At 48.5% G+C, this 19,152-nt stretch overlaps 2 protein-coding genes across 4 annotated transcripts; both read right to left on the reverse strand.

The window, feature by feature from the left end:
- Positions 1 to 1,156: 1,156 nt before the first annotated feature.
- On the reverse strand, positions 1,157 to 4,184 carry gnrhr3 (gonadotropin releasing hormone receptor 3). Of its 2 annotated transcripts, none has more exons than XM_026183893.2 (2): positions 1,972 to 4,184; positions 1,157 to 1,861 (listed from the first exon to the last, which is right to left on the reverse strand). In XM_026183893.2, exons 1-2 carry the CDS (start codon positions 2,072 to 2,074, stop codon positions 1,428 to 1,430), a joined length of 537 nt encoding a protein of 178 aa, XP_026039678.2. In that variant the 5' UTR covers positions 2,075 to 4,184; the 3' UTR covers positions 1,157 to 1,427. The 2 variants fall into 2 exon arrangements, with proteins under 2 accessions (XP_026039678.2, XP_026039676.2); XM_026183891.2 differs by having other exon boundaries at positions 1,157 to 1,864; positions 1,972 to 3,233.
- A 5,081-nt stretch (positions 4,185 to 9,265) lies between these two features.
- On the reverse strand, positions 9,266 to 19,096 carry ttc24 (tetratricopeptide repeat domain 24). 2 transcript variants are annotated; one of them, XM_080308191.1, is made up of 14 exons: positions 18,831 to 19,096; positions 18,336 to 18,528; positions 17,962 to 18,255; positions 17,685 to 17,886; positions 16,217 to 16,423; positions 15,955 to 16,083; positions 15,689 to 15,810; positions 15,077 to 15,154; positions 11,625 to 11,695; positions 11,485 to 11,558; positions 11,342 to 11,399; positions 11,227 to 11,255; positions 9,737 to 9,776; positions 9,266 to 9,665 (listed from the first exon to the last, which is right to left on the reverse strand). In XM_080308191.1, exons 2-14 carry the CDS (start codon positions 18,519 to 18,521, stop codon positions 9,554 to 9,556), a joined length of 1,602 nt encoding a protein of 533 aa, XP_080164317.1. In that variant the 5' UTR covers positions 18,522 to 18,528; positions 18,831 to 19,096; the 3' UTR covers positions 9,266 to 9,553. The 2 variants fall into 2 exon arrangements, with proteins under 2 accessions (XP_080164317.1, XP_080164318.1); XM_080308192.1 differs by lacking the exon at positions 15,077 to 15,154.
- Between the last annotated feature and the right edge of the window lie 56 nt (positions 19,097 to 19,152).

The raw sequence follows: 19,152 nt of genomic DNA on the forward strand, positions 1-19,152 counted from the left end.
TGTATGTTGGTTGTATGAACTCTGCTCACTTCATGTATGATGAGACCGCAGCCGTTCAGCCGGGCTTGTAAGGTTGGCGTTTATTAAAGGACAAACACTGTGGAATTCCCACTGCCACTATGGTCGCAAGCTTTTGACTGTCCTGCTGAGTGTGTCGGCTGCCTCCTGTCGACCACTGAATACAGTCCACGTTACAGACACTTTGCTAACATGTGAACGGGTGGCATGCTAACGCTAAGCTAGCCAAGAACCCAGAGTGTTGTTAAAGCAGACGTTAGCCCAGCATCCAGAGCCTGAACTTATGAGCTCATCTTTAATTTGAGTTAATAAGTGATAAACTAAAAACCAAAGTCCATATGTGTGCGGTCATTAGGAGGGCTTTGCGTTGGTGTGTGGGACTGTAGCCTGTAGGTAACTGGTAACAATGGGTTTGAGGTCATTTTGTAGAGAAATCAGAAAGTAATGTAACCAGTAGTCTGACAACATACTTCTCCGGCGAGGAATTAAATAAGTTACTACATTACTTTTAAGAAAAGTAAAAGCTAATGTGTGATCCATTACTTTTCTTGAGTAACTACCCCAACACTGCCAAGGATGATAACATTGCTAAAAACCTGAAACACAAACAAACATGCATGAGTCACATCATGGGTATGGTCACATTTGAACCTCCAAAGCTGCAGTTCCTCTAACATCCAGCAGATGTACCAGTGAGTCAGTCCCCAGAGACTTCCATGCCCCCACAGGTCACCTGTTTGAACTGGATTAAGGCTTAAAGCTTGCATCATTAGGGGCGTGACCTCCTTGACTAACAAGTGGATGGTGAAACAGGCAGCTGTAGCTGCTCGCTGTCCGCTTGGCTGAACTGGATCTCTGGACCACGTTTGTGCTGTCAGACATCATCTAACCAATAACATGACTGCTGTGAGGTCACCATACTAACAGACTGAGAAGGCTGAGCTCTGAATGAGTGAGATTTGATGTTGTTGTATGCCACGCCTATACAGCCTCTGGATGCAGACACATCCTGTTGTCTTAGAGCTCCACCCTGTGGTTCACAGAGGGAGCACGTCCATTTTGGAGGTGTCCCTGACGAGGTCATCCAGACACTAGAAGCTGCTCTGTGGATTCAGATGAGATTAATGATTGATTGAGATTAATGAGAAAAAAAGATGCACTTTAATTTGTAATCAAGAGGCATCAGCATGCTGCTGCTGTTTGACTGCAGTCACTTCTCTTAAAGGCCTGACACAAGGGTCAGAGGTCAGCGCCTTCTCTCTGAGCATCATCTGTGGAGGGCGTGACAAACCATGTGATCTAAACTGATAAAGTCAACATGCAGACAAAATGACCGCGTTATTCTGATTCTGTGGCAACAACTCTGCTCAGGCGCCTGCAAATAAAAATCACCTGACACAAAGCATAAGTCACATGCTAAAGTCACGTGCTTTCATTGGCTGATCTGCTGCAGTCTGGTTGTTGGTGGAGGGCTGCGGCTCGTGCTCCCTGCTGTGAGGACCCTCTCTGGTGGACATTCGGTCTATGTATTGGGACGAAGTGTCCGCATCACTCCTCACCCAGCGGCAGCAGGCGGCGAGGTCGGCCCTAAAGGACGGCGTGTAGAAGCCGTAGATGATGGGGTCGCAGCAGGTGTTCAGGTTCCCAAACACAAAGAGGGCGTGGTGGACGTACTCCGGTGTGATGCGCAGCATGTCGGGCTGGAACCAGTACCAAATCCCCAGCAGGTAGTATGGCGTCCAGCACACGACAAAGGACAGCACGATGACCACCGTCATCTTCAGAGTCTTCATCCGAGCCTTTGGGATGATGTCGGTGCCACTGCGACGCAGGGGTGACTCACCTGCTGAAAGAGGGAGTGTCTACATTGCTGATCATACAACAAATCAGCTGTGATGGCTGAGAACAGGTGTGGTTCAGATAAGTTACAGGTGTTGTTCACAGATGTGTTACCTTTGTCTCTCAGGTGCTGCTGGTGGATGTGCAGCAGGATGCGGCTGTAGCAGCAGCTCATCACCAGCAGGGGGACGACATACAGCGTGGTAAAGTGAAACATGTTGTAAACAGTTTCCTGCCAGCGGCGACTGAAGCTACCGTGAGACGCACACTGAGTGAAGTCCACCGAGTCCACCCTGATGGTCCTGAAGATAAATAGCTAATGGACGGACAGAGTCACACTTTGGAGGCCTCACATTAGTATTTCTAACAATAAACAACAGCTCATTAGATAAAAAATCCAGATGTGACGTCCTGGTCTGAGTTTCAGTTTTGCTCTGAAGCTGCTCTTACTTTGAACTAGCAACTGACGTCTCAGGATCGGTAGCATGCCTTATAGAAACAAAGGGGAGCAGTTAGCCTGAGCTATCAGCAGGAGGTTGTGCATGGATAATCCAGAGCATTCCTGCCAGGATTAACACGCAGTCAGAATTTACTGCAGGAACTTTCACCTGGATCAGCTGCATGTGAGAGCAGCCGGCACCTGCTGACAGGTGGAGAAGCTGCTGACTGCTCAGACAGGAGGATCTCTAACAAGAAAACGTGATCATTTAACCTGCTTTAATAAAATCAAGTTTCTTGTCGCCTCATACATGTGGGTGCAGAGCGAGCAGCAGGTGCACAGGTAGCAGCAACACACAACTTAATGTTATGTTACATGACAGACTGCTGCATTCACTTTTCAGCTGTGGAAAAAACTCATGTCTTTCATAACAAAGCGAGTCATCTCCAGGTGTTTTATTTTTCTCGTATACGTCAGAGACAAAACTCCAACCGTGAGTTACCGTTACCTCTGCTCTCAGTTACCTCTGCTCTCAGTTACCTCTGCTCTCAGTTACCTCTGATCAAAGTTACCTCTGCTCTCAGTTACCTCTGATCAAAGTTACCTCTGCTCACAGTTACCTCTGCTCTCAGTTACCTCTGCTCTCAGTTACCTCTGCTCTCAGTTACCTCTGATCAAAGTTACCTCTGCTCACAGTTACTTCTGCTCTCAGTTACCTCTGATCAAAGTTACCTCTGATCAAAGTTACCTCTGCTCACAGTTACCTCTGCTCTCAGTTACCTCTGATCAAAGTTACCTCTGCTCACAGTTACTTCTGCTCTCAGTTACCTCTGATCAAAGTTACCTCTGATCAAAGTTACCTCTGCTCACAGTTACCTCTGCTCTCAGTTACCTCTGATCAAAGTTACCTCTGATCAAAGTTACCTCTGATCAAAGTTACCTCTGCTCTCAGTTACTTCTGCTCACAGTTACCTCTGCTCTCAGTTACCTCTGCTCTCAGTTACCTCTGTTCTCAGTTACTTCTGCTCTCAGTTACCTCTGCTCTCAGTTACCTCTGCTCTCAGTTACTTCTGCTCTCAGTTACTTCTGCTCTCAGTTACCTCTGCTCTCAGTTACTTCTGCTCTCAGTTACCTCTGCTCTCAGTTACCTCTGCTCACAGTTATTGCTGCTCTCAGTTACCTCTGCTCACAGTTACCTCTGCTCACAGTTACTTCTGCTGACAGTTACTTCTGCTCACAGTTACCTCTGCTCACAGTTACTTCTGCTTACAGTTACCTCTGCCCACAGTTACCTCTGCTCTCAGTTACCTCTGCCCACAGTTACCTCTGCTCACAGTTACCTCTGCTCTCAGTTACCTCTGCTCTCCGTTACCTCTGCTCACAGTTACTTCTGCTTTCAGTTACCTCTGCTCACAGTTACCTCTGATCAAAGTTACCTCTGCTCTCAGTTACCTCTGCTCTCAGTTATTGCTGCTCTCAGTTACCTCTGCTCACAGTTACCTCTGCTCACAGTTACCTCTGCCCACAGTTACCTCTGCCCACAGTTACCTCTGCCCACAGTTACCTCTGCTCACAGTTACCTCTGCCCACAGTTACCTCTGCTCTCAGTTACCTCTGCTCACAGTTACCTCTGCTCACAGTTACCTCTGCCCACAGTTACCTCTGCTCACAGTTACCTCTGCTCTCAGTTACCTTTGCCCACAGTTACCTCTGCTCACAGTTACCTCTGCCCACAGTTACTTCTGCTCACAGTTACTTCTGCCCACAGTTACCTCTGCTCACAGTTACCTCTGCTCTCAGTTACCTCTGCTCACAGTTACCTCTGCTCACAGTTACCTCTGCCCACAGTTACCTCTGCTCACAGTTACCTCTGCCCACAGTTACCTCTGCTCACAGTTACCTCTGCTCACAGTTACCTCTGCTCTCAGTTACCTTTGCCCACAGTTACCTCTGCTCACAGTTACCTCTGCTCACAGTTACCTCTGCTCACAGTTACCTCTGCTCTCAGTTACCTTTGCCCACAGTTACCTCTGCTCACAGTTACCTCTGCTCACAGTTACCTCTGCTCACAGTTACCTCTGCTCTCAGTTACCTTTGCCCACAGTTACCTCTGCCCACAGTTACCTCTGCTCACAGTTACCTCTGCTCACAGTTACCTCTGCTCTCAGTTACCTTTGCCCACAGTTACCTCTGCTCACAGTTACCTCTGCCCACAGTTACTTCTGCTCACAGTTACTTCTGCCCACAGTTACCTCTGCTCTCAGTTACCTCTGCCCACAGTTACCTCTGCTCACAGTTACCTCTGCTCACAGTTACCTCTGCTCACAGTTACTTCTGCTCTCACAGTTACCTCTGCTCTCAGTTACCTCTGCTCTCAGTTACCTCTGCTCACAGTTACCTCTGCTCACAGTTACTTCTGCTCTCAGTTACCTCTGCTCACAGTTACCTCTGCTCTCAGTTACCTCTGCTCACAGTTACCTCTGCTCACAGTTACTTCTGCTCTCAGTTACCTCTGCTCTCAGTTACCTCTGCTCTCAGTTACCTCTGCTCACAGTTACCTCTGCTCTCAGTTACCTCTGCTCTCAGTTACTTCTGCTCTCAGTTACCTCTGCTCTCAGTTACTTCTGCTCTCAGTTACCTCTGCTCTCAGTTACCTCTGCTCACAGTTACTTCTGCTGACAGTTACCTCTGCTCTCAGTTACCTCTGCTCTCAGTTACCTCTGCTCTCAGTTACTTCTGCTCTCAGTTACCTTTGCTCACAGTTACTTCTGCTGACAGTTACCTCTGCTCTCAGTTACCTCTGCTCACAGTTACCTCTGCTCTCAGTTACCTCTGCTCACAGTTACCTCTGCTCTCAGTTACTTCTGCTGACAGTTACCTCTGCTCTCAGTTACCTCTGCTCAGAGTTACCTCTGCTCTCAGTTACCTCTGCTCTCAGTTACTTCTGCTCACAGTTACCTCTGCTCACAGTTACCTCTGCCCACAGTTACTTCTGCTCACAGTTACCTCTGCTCTCAGTTACCTCTGCTCTCAGTTACCTCTGCTCACAGTTACTTCTGCTCTCAGTTACTTCTGCTCACAGTTACTTCTGCTCTCAGTTACCTCTGCTCACAGTTACCTCTGCTCTCAGTTACTTCTGCTCACAGTTACCTCTGCTCACAGTTACCTCTGCCCACAGTTACTTCTGCTCACAGTTACCTCTGCTCTCAGTTACCTCTGCTCTCAGTTACCTCTGCTCACAGTTACTTCTGCTCTCAGTTACCTCTGCTCTCAGTTACTTCTGCTCTCAGTTACCTCTGATCAAAGTTACCTCTGCTCACAGTTACTTCTGCTCACAGTTACTTCTGCTCACAGTTACCTCTGCTCACAGTTACTTCTGCTCACAGTTACCTCTGCTCACAGTTACCTCTGCTCACAGTTACCTCTGCTCACAGTTACTTCTGCTCTCAGTTACTTCTGCTCTCAGTTACTTCTGCTCTCAGTTACCTCTGCTCACAGTTACCTCTGCTCACAGTTACCTCTGCTCACAGTTACTTCTGCTCTCAGTTACCTCTGCTCTCAGTTACCTCTGCTCTCAGTTACCTCTGCTGACAGTTACCTCTGCTGACAGTTACCTCTGCTCACAGTTACTTCTGCTCTCAGTTACTTCTGCTCTCAGTTACCTCTGCTCACAGTTACCTCTGCTCACAGTTACCTCTGCTCACAGTTACTTCTGCTCTCAGTTACCTCTGCTCTCAGTTACCTCTGCTCTCAGTTACCTCTGCTCACAGTTACCTCTGCTGACAGTTACCTCTGCCCACAGTTACTTCTGCTCACAGTTACCTGTGGTGATGCAAGCAGAATGCTGAGGGTCCAAGCCAGTAGCAACATGCGTCGGTTCCTGCTGTGCGCACTCAGAGCATCCAGTGGGTGCAGAATCGCATGCTGGCGATCTAGGCTGATGACAACAAGGATGAAGGCAGAGGCGTGCATGGCGAACAGCTTCAGGAAGCAGAGCAGCTTGCAGAGCGCATCACCACCATACCACTGCACTGTCATGTTCCACACTGCATCCAGAGGCATCACCACAAATGTCATCATCAGGTCGGCTGATGCCAGGCTCAGCATTAATGGGCGCAGGTGAGATGCCAAACGCTGCCCTCGCCACACACTGACCAATAGGGCAAGATTACTGCAGGCAGCAAACAAGAAGAGGACAAAGGTGGCTCCAACTCGGAACTGAGCAGCCCGGGTGAAGCTGGGAGCCTCCCAGTCTGGTAGAGGAGGGTACTGGGAGGTGTTGTGAAGGGTAGTGGCTGTAGAACTGGTGGGGGGTAAAGACAACCTCAGGATGGACCAGTTACCTGCCATCCTGTACAGAAGAAGAAAAATGAAAATGAAGTTTTAGAATCACAATCACATTCTTAAAAATTACTAACTGCTTTCAGTTAGTAAGTTTTAGGAGGTAGGGTTAACTTAGCACAAACACTAGCAGCAGGTACAAACTGTTAGCTTACCTTAGCACAAGCTATAAAAGCAATCTGAAACTGTTAGCTTAGCAAAAACCTTCTTATAACCATTTTCTTTTAGTCATTAAGCAGCGTATTCATTGGACGCTGAGCATTCATAGCAGGTACATTTGTGTACCTGTGCCCTCAGGGTTGTCTGACAGTTAAAATGTTTTCCTGGGGTCACACTAGTATGTTCTCCTTCATGTTATCGTTTGGGATGTTCTTCTTCTTCTGTATCTTATAACCAGTGGACCTTCTCTGCATTGTGATGCGAGGCTTCTGGGGGTCACTGAACCTCAGTTTGCAGAGACACAGAGACTTGGTGTACAGGTGTTTTATTTAGGTTTAATCTGTTCCTAAGTCACAGAAGATGATTCACTTGCTGACCTTTGATTGGATATTGCAGATCACCTGTCTGTTTCTCTCTTTGTCTACCAACCTGTAGTCCAACAGCTCTTATTGTGTAATAGACTTCCTATCTGTCACAGATAAGAATCTCCCTAAAGGCTGAGGAGAAGGGGATGGGGTTACCATGGTAACTGGGGAGTCAGTTGACTCAGGTTCACCTGTTAAAGATAAAAATAGCTCCAGCAGGAAGCCCAAGGCCTTTAAGTGTTGGTGCATTAAAAAGAACCAATCAGCGATCAATAATGCAGATGATAAATCCCAGACAATAGGGAATGTTTTCAACTGATTGGTGGAATGAACCTTCAGGCTTCTGATGGAGAAGCAGCTGAAATCTGTCTGGGCTGCTGTCAGCAGATGATGCTCACAGGTAGATGGAGGCGAATGTGCTCTCTGAGTGGATGCAGTCTAATGGTAAATATGACCATATGAAAACTGTCTCTAAGAGAAACACATCTGGTCCTTCACATGTGTTTCAGCACCACGAGTGTCCCATTTCCCCTCGTTGTTCACGGTGTGACGTCTGCTGCCCGTCACTACTGTCACCGTCACACACACACATCAGATGTTGCTATCCTAGTGGGGATATTCCATTGACACAATGCTTTCCCTAGCTGCTTATCCTAACCGTAAACCTAACCATAAAAATGGTAAATGGCCTGTATGGTGCTTTACACATTCAGTCATCCACCCATTCACACACTGGTGACGGCAAGCTACACAGCCACCCTGGGGCGCACAACCATAACCCAATTGTAACCCTGACACTAAAACCACATTTTGAGTGTGAAAAATGCCTTTAACTTGTGGGGACCTGGATTTTGGTCCCCCTGAGATAGGAAAACACACACACACACACAGGTCAGGTTACAGCTCAGAGGTCTGCAGCTAATTTTGGCTCCAGGATCAGTGTGTGTGTGTGTGTTTGTGGGTGTTCATTATATTACCTTGGCAACCTTCACCTCTGTCACTGCAGAGGTTCAGACTCCGCCTCCTACGTCTGACTGGCTGAGCTCCTTGGCCAGCGTGTTTGTGTCTGATGCTAGAGAGGCAGAGCCTTCACCAATCAGAGGGCTGGGTGGGAAATATCAGTGTGTTGAACAATGAACGAGAGTGTGTGTGTGTGTGTGTGTGTGCGCGCGCACGTGTATGTGTGAGTGAATACAACCTGTTAACTAAACCAAGTCTCCATAAACATGTGATTCAGAGCACCTGACCTTCAGCACTGACCAGTCGCCTGAAGGTCCTTAGTATTGTAAAGAGTACAGTGAGGTGAGATGACGCCTATGCACACACACTATGGTGACAGTCCTGTACAGCTCGAGCTGCTCACTCAGTCCAGACGATGGAGGTGAACAATCACCAACAACCTGCACCGCCGTGTGCCACGCCAGGGGCGACAATGGTGAACTAGAGCACAAACTTCCTGTTAAAGTTCTTCTTCTACGCCATCAAACCCAGCCCCTCTTACTTCACCTCTGTTTTGAATATGCAAATTAGTCCCAGCTTCTAACTCTCGCCACACATCCACCTTTTATCTGCAGCTCAAGCTGACCTGCTCAAAGAAAAAGAAGGGTGTCTCCTCTCTGCAGTGTTAGAAATAAAACAGGAAATAACAAGATGACATCATCAAACAGCTGTTCTGGGCTCATTGCTGTCAGATGATCCTTCAACAGGTTAGCCCCACCCCTCAGGATGATGTGATCAGGTTGAGTTTGATCAGAGAGCTAAGCAACAGACCAAGCTCAGTTCACAATCACATCAAAGCACCTTCACTGAGGCTTTTATTGTGAAAGGGTTTGTTTCTACCTGCTCAGCAGCTATGGATCGTTTCTCCGCCTCAGGTCGGACTCCTCTGTTCTCCTCCTCTCCTCCTCATGTTCTTCCTGCACTCCAGCACAGCAGAACCCAGAAGAACCCAGAGAACCGCCTCTGATCCTGATCCTCAGCTGCAGCAATGAAGAGAACCACTGAGACTCAGACAGGCTGCAGTGAGGAGGAGGAGGGGGAGGAGCTACAGCACTGTGTGTGTGTGTGTGTGTGCTTCCTGCTGAGTCAAAAATCACTGTTTCAATAGTTTCATCACTAATAATTTAATTACAATTAAATAATAAATGTTTTACACAGAAAAACAGTCCAAAGAATTCTGTCTGGAGACAGACGGCTGGTTGTGTGTTTTTATTTCTTTTTAGGTTTTCTGTTGTCAGAGTCTCGGGTCAGAGTGAGCAGCACAATGTGATGGCTCAGCTCTGATTCTCGGTCTGAGCCACGGCAACGCTGCAGCATTAGCTGACTGAAGCTCTAAGGACTTCAGTGACGCTGACAGGTCCTCTCCGATTACCGACTGTCCAATCAGGAGAGCTTACATCAGCAAACAAAACTGAGACCTCCAACTGGACACAAGGGAGGACTGCTCTCTGATGTCACCTGGGCTGCTGGGCGGGGCCTCACTGTCCTGAGCCAGTGAAGCATTGCTGGAAAAAAAAGGTTTATTTATTGACTTTTAAAAAATTGATTAATAAAGTTTGATTAATGGATGTGTCACCTGTCAGTGCGAGGGTTCCCTCTGTCCAACCACAACTCACCTGGAAACACACAGGTACGTTATCAGTTCCACTTCCTGTCGCATTTAAAGCAAAGCACACCTGTTTGACGAGGTGATCGCCCAATTAGGTTTCAGTTCAATTCAGCTTCATTCATATCAGTAGTTGCCCCAAACACCTACAATAATACAGAGAAACCGCAACAGCCCCTGTGAGCAAGCACTTTGGTGACAGGGGGAAGGAAAAAACCCCTTATAACAGGAAGAAACCTTCAGCAGAGCCAGGCCGGTTCAGGATTTAATGAATCAATATTGCATTATTCAAATTAAAATAAATTTTTTAAAGCCAGCCCTGTTTGACCGACAGCACTGTGAGGAAGCCGGCGCCATCCTCAGCAGCTCACTCACACAGAACTCCCGCCTGCATCGGTCTGCCTGCTCTCTCTGATCCAATCAGCAGGAGGCTTTCAGACTCTGCTGCTGTTTGCTCACGGAGACGCCCGGAGGTCCCCGAACGGGAAGCGCAGCTCCAAATTTAGATCGCTGCAGGTGGAATAATAACCTCACGTAGACCTCACTGCAGCTGTGCACATGCTTTCACATATAAATATATTCATGGGTACAAAGTGAATAATTCATCAGGCTCCTTATTATTCACGGTGACTGTGAAGCTTTAAATAGCTTCTCTTTGTCCTCACACAGCTTCAGCTCTGAAGTGACTCCGGCAGTGACAGCCTGCCTCCCTCTTCCTGTGGTGTTCAGGTGCAGACAGACATCAGACAACATGTTTGTGCACACCTTTATAAATCTGACTCAAGGCAACAGGTGCACCCCAGCTCTTCATCAACCTCAATTTCAATTCAAATCACAGCGGTCACCTCAAGATGCTTTGTATTGTAAGGTGTAGCCTACAATAACACAGAGTAACACCCAGCAATCATATGACCCCCTATGAGCAGCACTTTGGCAACAGTGGGAAGGAAAAACTCCCTTTTAACAGGAAGAAACCTCCGGCTGAACCAGGCTCAGGGAAGGTGGGGGTGAGAGGAGGAAGACGACACAAAGACACGCCGTGGAAGAGAACTAAATGATTCAGTGCAGAGTGGTCAATAAACACATAGTGAGTGAAGAAGAAACACCCAGTGCATCATGGGAATCCCCGGCAGCCTACGTCTATTGCAGCATCACTAAGGGAGGATTCAGGGTCACCTGGTCCAGCCCTAACTATATGCTTTAGCAAAAAGGAAAGTTTGAAGCCTGATCTTGAAAGTAGAGATAGTGTCTGTCTCCTGAATCCAAACTGGAAGCTGGTTCCACAGAAGAGGGGCCTGAAAACTGAAGGCTCTGCCTCCCATTCTACTTTTAAATACTCTAGGAACAACAAGTAGGCCTGCAGAGCGAGAGCCAAGTGCTCTAATGGGGTGATAGTGTCCACATGTCCCACAGGTGTTCCTCAGGTGTGCTGTGATGTGTATGAGGTGGTGGAGACTCACTGCGCTGCCGCTTGTTTAACTGGTCTGAGCTGGAAACAGAAATACAAACATTGAGGTTTGTTCAGAGGAAACAGGAGCCCACCTGAGGTCCAGATTTGGGCTGTGTTGGTCTTACCTCTGTCCAGGTGCTATGCTCATGTATTCAGGTGTTTCAGAGGCCTCCTGCTGAGATCCTGTTCACACACACACCCAACGTGAATCACACAAACTATGAAGTCCTACACAAGCCTGTTTCTAGCTGGAACAGGTGAGACTCACCTGGGGCATCAGTCTCTGGAGCATCTGGTTGCTGATTTGCTGCTGTGCCCGGGCTCTTTGTGATGTCACTCTTCCTGTGAGGACAAAGCTGATCAGTGACCTGTCTGACCTTTTGTGTAGCGTGTAACAATGGGACTTACCTGACATGAGGTCCAATAGGTAGGCTGTGTCGATGTGGCCAGAGGCTGTGTGGTGCCGGTGGGTGGGGCTTCTGAGTCATTTAAACAGGAGGACATATTATACTGCTGTCAGGACAATATTCACCTGTCTGATGGTTTGATATTGTTTGATATCACCTGTGCTCATTCACAGGTGTGGGTAGGTGGTACTATGTCATGTGACATTCTTATATTTATTGAATCCTGCCTCTCTTATTGATTTCTTTGAACTAACGACAGAACTCTCATCCTCCAAACCATCACCATGTCCATTCCTACAAAACTGCTCAAAGAAGTCCTGCCATTAATTAATGCTTCGATCTTAAATATGATCAACCTATCTCTAATGATCGGCTATGTACCACAGGCCTTCAAGCTGGCTGTAGTTAAACCTTTACTCAAAAAGCATCTCTAGACCCAGCAGTCTTAGCTAATTATAGGCCAATCTCCAACCTTCCTTTATATCAAACATCCTTGAAAGAGTAGTTGTCAAACAGCTAACAGATCATCTGCAGAGGCTTGTTTGAAGAGTTTCAGTCAGGTTTCAGAGCTCATCACAGCACAGAAACAGCTTTAGTGAAGGTTACAAATGATCTTCTTATGGCCTCTGACAGTGGACTCATCTCTGTGCTTGTCCTGCTAGACCTCAGTGCAGCGTTCGATACTGTCGACCATAATATCCTATTAGAGCGATTAGAACATGCTGTAGGTATTACAGGTACTGTGCTGCAGTGGTTTGTATCATATCTATCTAATAGACTCCAGTTTGTGCATGTAAATGGAGAGTCCTCTTCACACACTGAGGTTAATTATGGAGTTCCACAGGGTTCAGTGCTAGGACCAATTCTGTTTACATTATACATGCTTCCCTTAGGCAGCATCATTAGAAGACATAGCATACATTTACACTGCTGTGCAGATGTAAGTAGCTTGCAAAGAAAAGCGTCTGGACTTCTTTAAGTTGCTTGAAGACGTTTCACCTCTCATCCGAGAAGCTTCTTCAGTTCTAAGGTCAAATGGTGGAGAGTCCCAGATTTAAACCCGGTGGGAGTTTCCCCCCACAGAGGGACAAAAGGACCCCTGATGATCCTCTAATCACATGAGACAAGGTGTGAAACTGGGTGTGGGTCCCAATCAGCCAGGGTTTCGGGTGAGCTCATTGTGAAACCTGGCCCCACCTTATCATGTGATTTCCTGAGGTCAGATGGCCCAGGATGTGAGTGGGCGTTAAGGCGTCTGGGAAGGAACTCAAAACTGGATTATAGATGGCAGAACATTGGCATCCTCAAAGAGTGTCCTTTATCCTTAAGATGCAGATGGACTGCTGAGTCTTGTCCTGTGGAGGTGGCTCTTCTGTGTTGTGCCATGCGCTTGTGAAGTGGCTGTTTGGTCTCTCCAATGTAGAGGTCTGGGCATTCCTCGCTGCACTGTACAGCAAACACCACATTGTTAAGTTTGTGTTTTGGCGTTTTGTCTTTCGGGTGAACCAGTTTTTGTCTGAGCGTGTTGCTGGGTCTGAAATGCACTGGGATGTTGTGCTTGGAGAAAACTCTCCTGAGTTTCTCTGATACACCGGCTACATAGGGGATGACAATGTTGTTGCGTCTGTCCTTCTTATCCTCCCTCGCTGGTGTCTGGTCTTCTTTTCTGTGCCTCTTTGCTGACTTTAAGAACGCCCATTTAGGATAGCCGCACGTTTTGAGTGCTTCCTTTACATGTGTGTGTTCCTTCTTTTCCCCTTCAGGCTTAGAGGGAACATGTTCTGCCCGGTGGTGTAGGGTCCTGATTACTCCAAGTTTGTGTTCCAGAGGGTGATGGGAGTCAAAGAGGAGGTACTGGTCCGTGTGTGTGGGCTTCCGGTAAACTTCGATGTTGAGGTTGCCGTTCTGTTCAATGTGCACAGCGCAGTCCAGGAAAGGCAAACAGTCGTCCTTTGTGTCTTCCCTGGTGAACTTGATGTTTTTATCCACAGCGTTAATGTGCGCAGTGAAGGATTCCACTTCTTGTGTCTTGATTTTGACCCAGGTGTCGTCCACATATCTGTACCAGTGGCTGGGTACTCTTCCTTTGAAAGAGCCAAGAGCCTTCCTTTCCACTTCCTCCATGTAAAGGTTGGCTACAATAAGTGACACGGGGGAGCCCATGGCACAGCCATGTTTTTGTCTGTAGAAACCCTCGTTGTACTTGAAATATGTAGTGGTGAGGCAGAGGTCTAACAGTGTGCAGATCTGATCGGGTGTGAAGTTGGTCCTGTCCTCCAAGGAGCTGTCTTCTTGTAGTTGTTTTCTGACAGTCTCCACGGCCTCCGTGGTGGGTATGCAGGTGAAGAGAAAGACTACATCAAAGGACACCATGGTTTCATCTGGATCCAGGGTAAGTTTCTGGACCTTGTCGGTGAAGTCGGTGGAGTTCTTGATGTGGTGTGGGGTGTTCCCCACGAGAGGAGCAAGGATGGTAGCAAGGTGTTTAGCAATGTTATAAGTGGCTGAGTTTATGCTACTGACTATGGGTCTGAGTGGGACAGCTTCCTTGTGGATTTTAGGAAGTCCGTAGATGCAGGGTATGGCATCCCCTGGGTAAAGCTGTGATATGTAAGACGGTCAATGATTTTGTCCCTTTCGAGAGACCAAACAGCCACTTCATAAGCGCAAGAAGAGCCACCTCCACAGGACAAGACTCAGCTGTCCATCTGCATCTAAAGGTCAAAGGTCACTCTTTCGAGGATGCCAACGTTCACATTTTGGACAGAGAGGACAGATGGTTTGAAAGAGGAGTGAAAGAAGCCATTTATATCCACTGTGAGCGACCATCTTTGAACAGAGGCGGTGGTTTACGACACCAACTCTCTGCCATCTATAATCCAGTTTTGAGATCCTTCCCAGACGCCTTAACGCCCACTCACATCCTGGGCCATCTGACCTCAGGAATTCGCATGATAAGGTGGGGCCAGGTTTCACAATGAGCTCACCTGAAACCCTGGCTGATTGTGACCCACACCCAGTTTCACACCTTGGGTCATGTGATTAGAGGATCATCAGGGGTCCTTTTGTCCCTCTGTGGGGGGAAACTCCCACCGGGTTTATATCTGGGACTCTCCGCCATTTGACCTTAGAACTGAAGAAGCTTCTCGGATGAGAGGTGAAACGTCTTCAAGCAACTTAAAGAAGTCCAGACGCTTTTCTTTCCAAGCTCCTTAGACTACGATGACCTGGATGACTGAGAACCTTCACAGACACACTGCTATGCTGATGACAGCCAGCTCTATCTGTCCATGAAGCCAGATAACACACACCAATGAGTTAAATTGCAGGAATGTCTTAAAGACATAAAGACCTGGATGGCCGCTAACTTTCTGCTTCTTAATTCAGATCAAACTGAGGTTATTGGGCTTTATAACCAGTGATGGGTTTAGTGAATGGGTGTTGTGGTAAGACCTGAGGACCGACGGTCAGACTCTGCTGCAGCGTGGCAGTCAGTCGCTCCACCAGTTGGTCCTGGATGCCGCCGCTGTCCTGAAAGCGAAGAAGACGAGGTTTGATGCTCCCGTGTATCATCTGACAGAGATCTTAATGGACTTCTGTCAAACTGACTCTGACCCGAGGTCCAAGCTTTCAGTAGGACAGATTGTTGTAAGGCTTTCTTTGCAGCACAACGACTGCACCTCATACAGAACGCAGAGTCCTCATGGGTATGCAGAAATCTGAAGTCACTGCATCAGCTTGCAGGTCAGCACAGAATGACCTTTAAGTCCATCCTCTGGTTCCCGATACTGTCATACAGCTGTGACCTGCTCAGCTCAGATATTTGAACTGCTCCGAGTGTGTGTGTCTGTGTTTTTTTGTGTAGTTTTGTTTTGTGTGAAGTGTGTAGAGTTGATGTGTGTGATGAAATGCTGTATGAATAAAGTTTGCATCGACAGTTTGAACAGAGACACGACAATGCTGCTCTGTGGCGACTCTTTCATGCTCTGATCGCTCTCACTGATCAAACAACCTCCAACAGGTGAGTACACACTCGTGCTGACCTCACATTACCACCGTACCTACCTGGCAGTGAGAGAGCGCACTCAGAGCCTGTTTGTAGAGCTGAACCGCTTTGTGTTGCTTCCTCTGCACCAGGTAACACTCAGCCAGCACCTCGCACACCTGAGCCTGTGCCAAGTAGTCCCCTACACACACACACACACACACACACACACACACACACACACACACACACACACACACACACACACACACACACACACACACACACACACAGGTGAGCACAGGGGTCTCACCTGTCCGATGTACATAGACAGTACTGATGTTACCTGTGTCTCTGAATCCCTGTAGGGCGAGGATTAAGCTCTCTGCTGCTTCCTCTTCCTCACCGATCCGACTGAAGGCAAACGCAAGGTTACTGAAACAGCGAGCCTGGTCGCCACGGCAACCCTGAGAGCCTGTACACAAACACAGAGCATTGTTATAGCTAAACTGATTTTCCTGTCAGACTCCTGATTAAAGATGTGGCAAGTGTTTGTGAGGGTCAAAGGTGAACTGCTTAAACAGGTGAGCCGCAGGTGTGCGCCTCACCGTACAGTCCAGCGGCCAGCCTGTGGTAGTCCACGGCGGACCTGAACTGGCCCATGGAGTTCAGCGCCGCTCCCAGGTTGTGCAAGACCTTGGGCAGCAGGGGGGGCCACTTAGCTGCGGGGCTCAGAGCCTTCTGGAAACACTGCACTGCCTCCTGGAAAGACCTGAGCCGGCAGTAAGACACGCCCACCGACAGGTACAGCTCACCTGAGTGACAGAGAAGCAGTTACAGTAACTAGTGCGTGCTCTCCTCCAGCCTGGGTGTTTGGTACGCAGGGCCCACGACTGAGAACAGGAAGGCTGCACAGATGGCTATTATCACCGCCTTGGAGGCCATCGCCAGATCCTCCTGTCTCAGGTAAACCAGGGCCATGTGATGCCTCACATCCCGCCCACAAACCCGTTTGACCCGCGGCTCTCTAGTGGGTACCACAGGTCCATCAGGTCCCACACCTCCAGACTCACCTCTTCCCCTGGACCAGGGGTCAGCAACCTTTAACACCCAATGAGCCATCTGGACGCACCTGAGCGGCACCCGCAATCACGCCTCGCCGCCTTTACGTCTGTGCTCTCTCTGCTGTTGTGTTGGTGTGTGTCGGGCTGTGAGCTGCAAAGCTACAGTCGGCTGTGTGCGCACAGCAACCGTGTGTGAAAAGTGGTCAATAAAGAGATGCTGAAAAGCCTGTTCATGGAAACATCGTCGGGTCTGCCGTGATATGTTTACAACGGGACTTCTGCTCCTGAACCTCTGCGCACAGCGTCTGCAGATCGGGGCTGTACGAAGTCACTTTCATCTTTACGCAGGACTGTAAGCTGTCGTCTGTGAGGCGTGAGCGTGTTTGTTTTAACATAGTTGGGGAACAGCTGCTGACATGATGTGGATCCGAAGAGCCATAATTGGCCTGGCTGGGGTTGAAAGTCTCGGTAAATGCACGCCGTTTCGGCGGGTACACCAGCTTCCACGAGTGTGACGCTTATTTTGAGCGATGAAAAAATAGAATATAATTTTATTTTTATATTTCAATATCACAATAATCTTCCAATTTAGAACTACAAGTTAAAAAAGAACATAAATAAATTACACTTCAGCTAAATACTTCTAATTTATTTTCCCAAACCACGCGGAGCCGCACTATAAGGACTAAAGAGCCGCAGGTTGCCGACCCCTGCCCTGGACCATTCGGACGGTTAACAAACACCCTCCCCCCACACCCCACCTTGGCCACCCACCAACCTGAACCCTCGTCACTCAGGTCAGTCACACACAGACTCTACTTAGACCAAGTCTCTGCACCACCTCCAAGCATTTTGCAGGTTTTTTCTCTAACGGCTTTCTCTTGTGTCTCCTGTGTGTTATTTATTCCTGCATAGTTGCCTTGGAGCACCACAGCTCGATTGCACAGTGACACTAAAGGCCTATTCTATTCTATTCCATTCTGAATCAAGCAACCTTCTTTCAGGTGATTACCCAGAGTCCTCGGGTCCGTAATGCTCCCCATCAAACTCAGACACTCTGACAGCACACCGATGATGTCCTCCTGGTTGCACTGATCTGATTGGGTCATGTGACTTCCTGCTTCTGACAGGGCGGTGGCTGCATAGTCCAACATGTTGGCCACTCTGTAACTCTCTGCAGCTCGCAAGTAACCCTGAGCCGCCAGCGCCCAGTCCTGTGACACACAGACAGACACACCTGAGTCACCTGGCTCACCTATTCTGTGTCAAATTCAGGTTTTGGTCCTGACCCGTGTCCTGCTGTAACAGCGGCTCATCTCCACGCAGGCATCCCCCTCGCTGCAGCCGTCTCCTTGTGACCTATACAGCTGGGCAGCTTGCAGGAAGTAGGTGGCGGCCTCCCGGCTCTGCCCCAGTGCATCATGGGCCAGGGCAAGGTTGAACTGGAGGTCAGGGAGGCGGTCGGCCTTGGGACCAGGCTGAGCATGCCGCAGGAAGTCCAGACCTTTCCGAGGTCGTCCTACCTCCACATAGGCAGCCCCGAGGTTAAAGGAACAGGCCCGCAGGACCCGCGAGTCCTGGAGCTGAGAGCATGATATGAAATGTAGTGCCAGGAGTGCCACTAACACTGCTGACACCACATCTGTTCTTGTAACCGCCTCACCTGCTCTGCAGCCTTCAGGGCATCTCTGAAGTACCTCAGCGCCTCCTGTGGGCGTCCCTCCTGCAGCGCTTTGTTCCCAGAAGATGTCAATTCCTCAATGTCTGCTGTCTGCTTCCGCCCCACACTCCCACTCCTCCTCTTCACCTTCACAGCTTCTTTACCTGAAGGGGCTGCACGGGACGTCATGCTGGACCTGAAGGAGGAAGAGTCACCTGGATAAAGACATGCAGATGTGCTAACCTGCTGCCTTCATCAATGAATCAGCTGACTACCGGAGAACCTGCAGGTTCAGGTGTGTGGACCAATCAGTCAGATCCATCCTCAGGATCAGGCGCAGGTCAGTGAGACAAATCAGTAACAGTGATTATCTACGTTATTATTGATCCATGAGGAAAGGTCTGATCAATCAGTAAGAGCTTATACTGAGGTTATTAAAGGGCTGAATCAGCTACAGCAGAGTACATCACTGAATTGCTGCCGATAACAAACACTCACAGCTTGCAGGGGATGATGAAGCTCCTCCTCCTCACTGCTCACCTGTCCCCTGAAACCGAACATTTGAAGCAGCTAGCCCCTCTGCTAAACCGCTCTGACCTGCAGGTTGACTCGTTGCTATGGTAACGCGGAAGTGGTCGGTAAAACCGGCAGCAACAGAAGAAGACTTCGCAAGTAAACTCTTTGCATTATGACGTCACGCCAGGTGAGTTATAAGATGTAAATATTTGCGGGAAGACCGTTTTCGATTCAGCTATTACGACAGTGAACTCCATAGACCACAATCCACCGCAATGAGGTTCTAGCCAATAGGAGGCAAGGC

The sequence above is a fragment of the Astatotilapia calliptera genome, chromosome 11, assembly GCF_964374335.1.
Source record: "Astatotilapia calliptera chromosome 11, fAstCal68.1, whole genome shotgun sequence".
NCBI lineage: Eukaryota > Metazoa > Chordata > Actinopteri > Cichliformes > Cichlidae > Astatotilapia > Astatotilapia calliptera.

Bases quoted from the DNA above. Each gene is read 5' to 3' on its own strand.
- gnrhr3 (XM_026183891.2), bottom strand. From the start codon at position 2,074: ATGTTTCACTTTACCACGCTGTATGTCGTCCCCCTGCTGGTGATGAGC. The intron at 1,865-1,971 runs GTAACACATCTG...TCCCTCTTTCAG, and splicing joins GCAGCACCTGAGAGACAAAG to CAGGTGAGTCACCCCTGCGT.
- ttc24 (XM_080308191.1), bottom strand. From the start codon at position 18,521: ATGACGTCCCGTGCAGCCCCTTCAGGTAAAGAAGCTGTGAAGGTGAAG. The intron at 15,155-15,688 runs GTAGGTACGGTG...CTTCGCTTTCAG, and splicing joins GTGCGCTCTCTCACTGCCAG to GACAGCGGCGGCATCCAGGA. The intron at 9,666-9,736 runs GTGACACATCCA...TTTTTTTTCCAG, and splicing joins GGGAACCCTCGCACTGACAG to CAATGCTTCACTGGCTCAGG.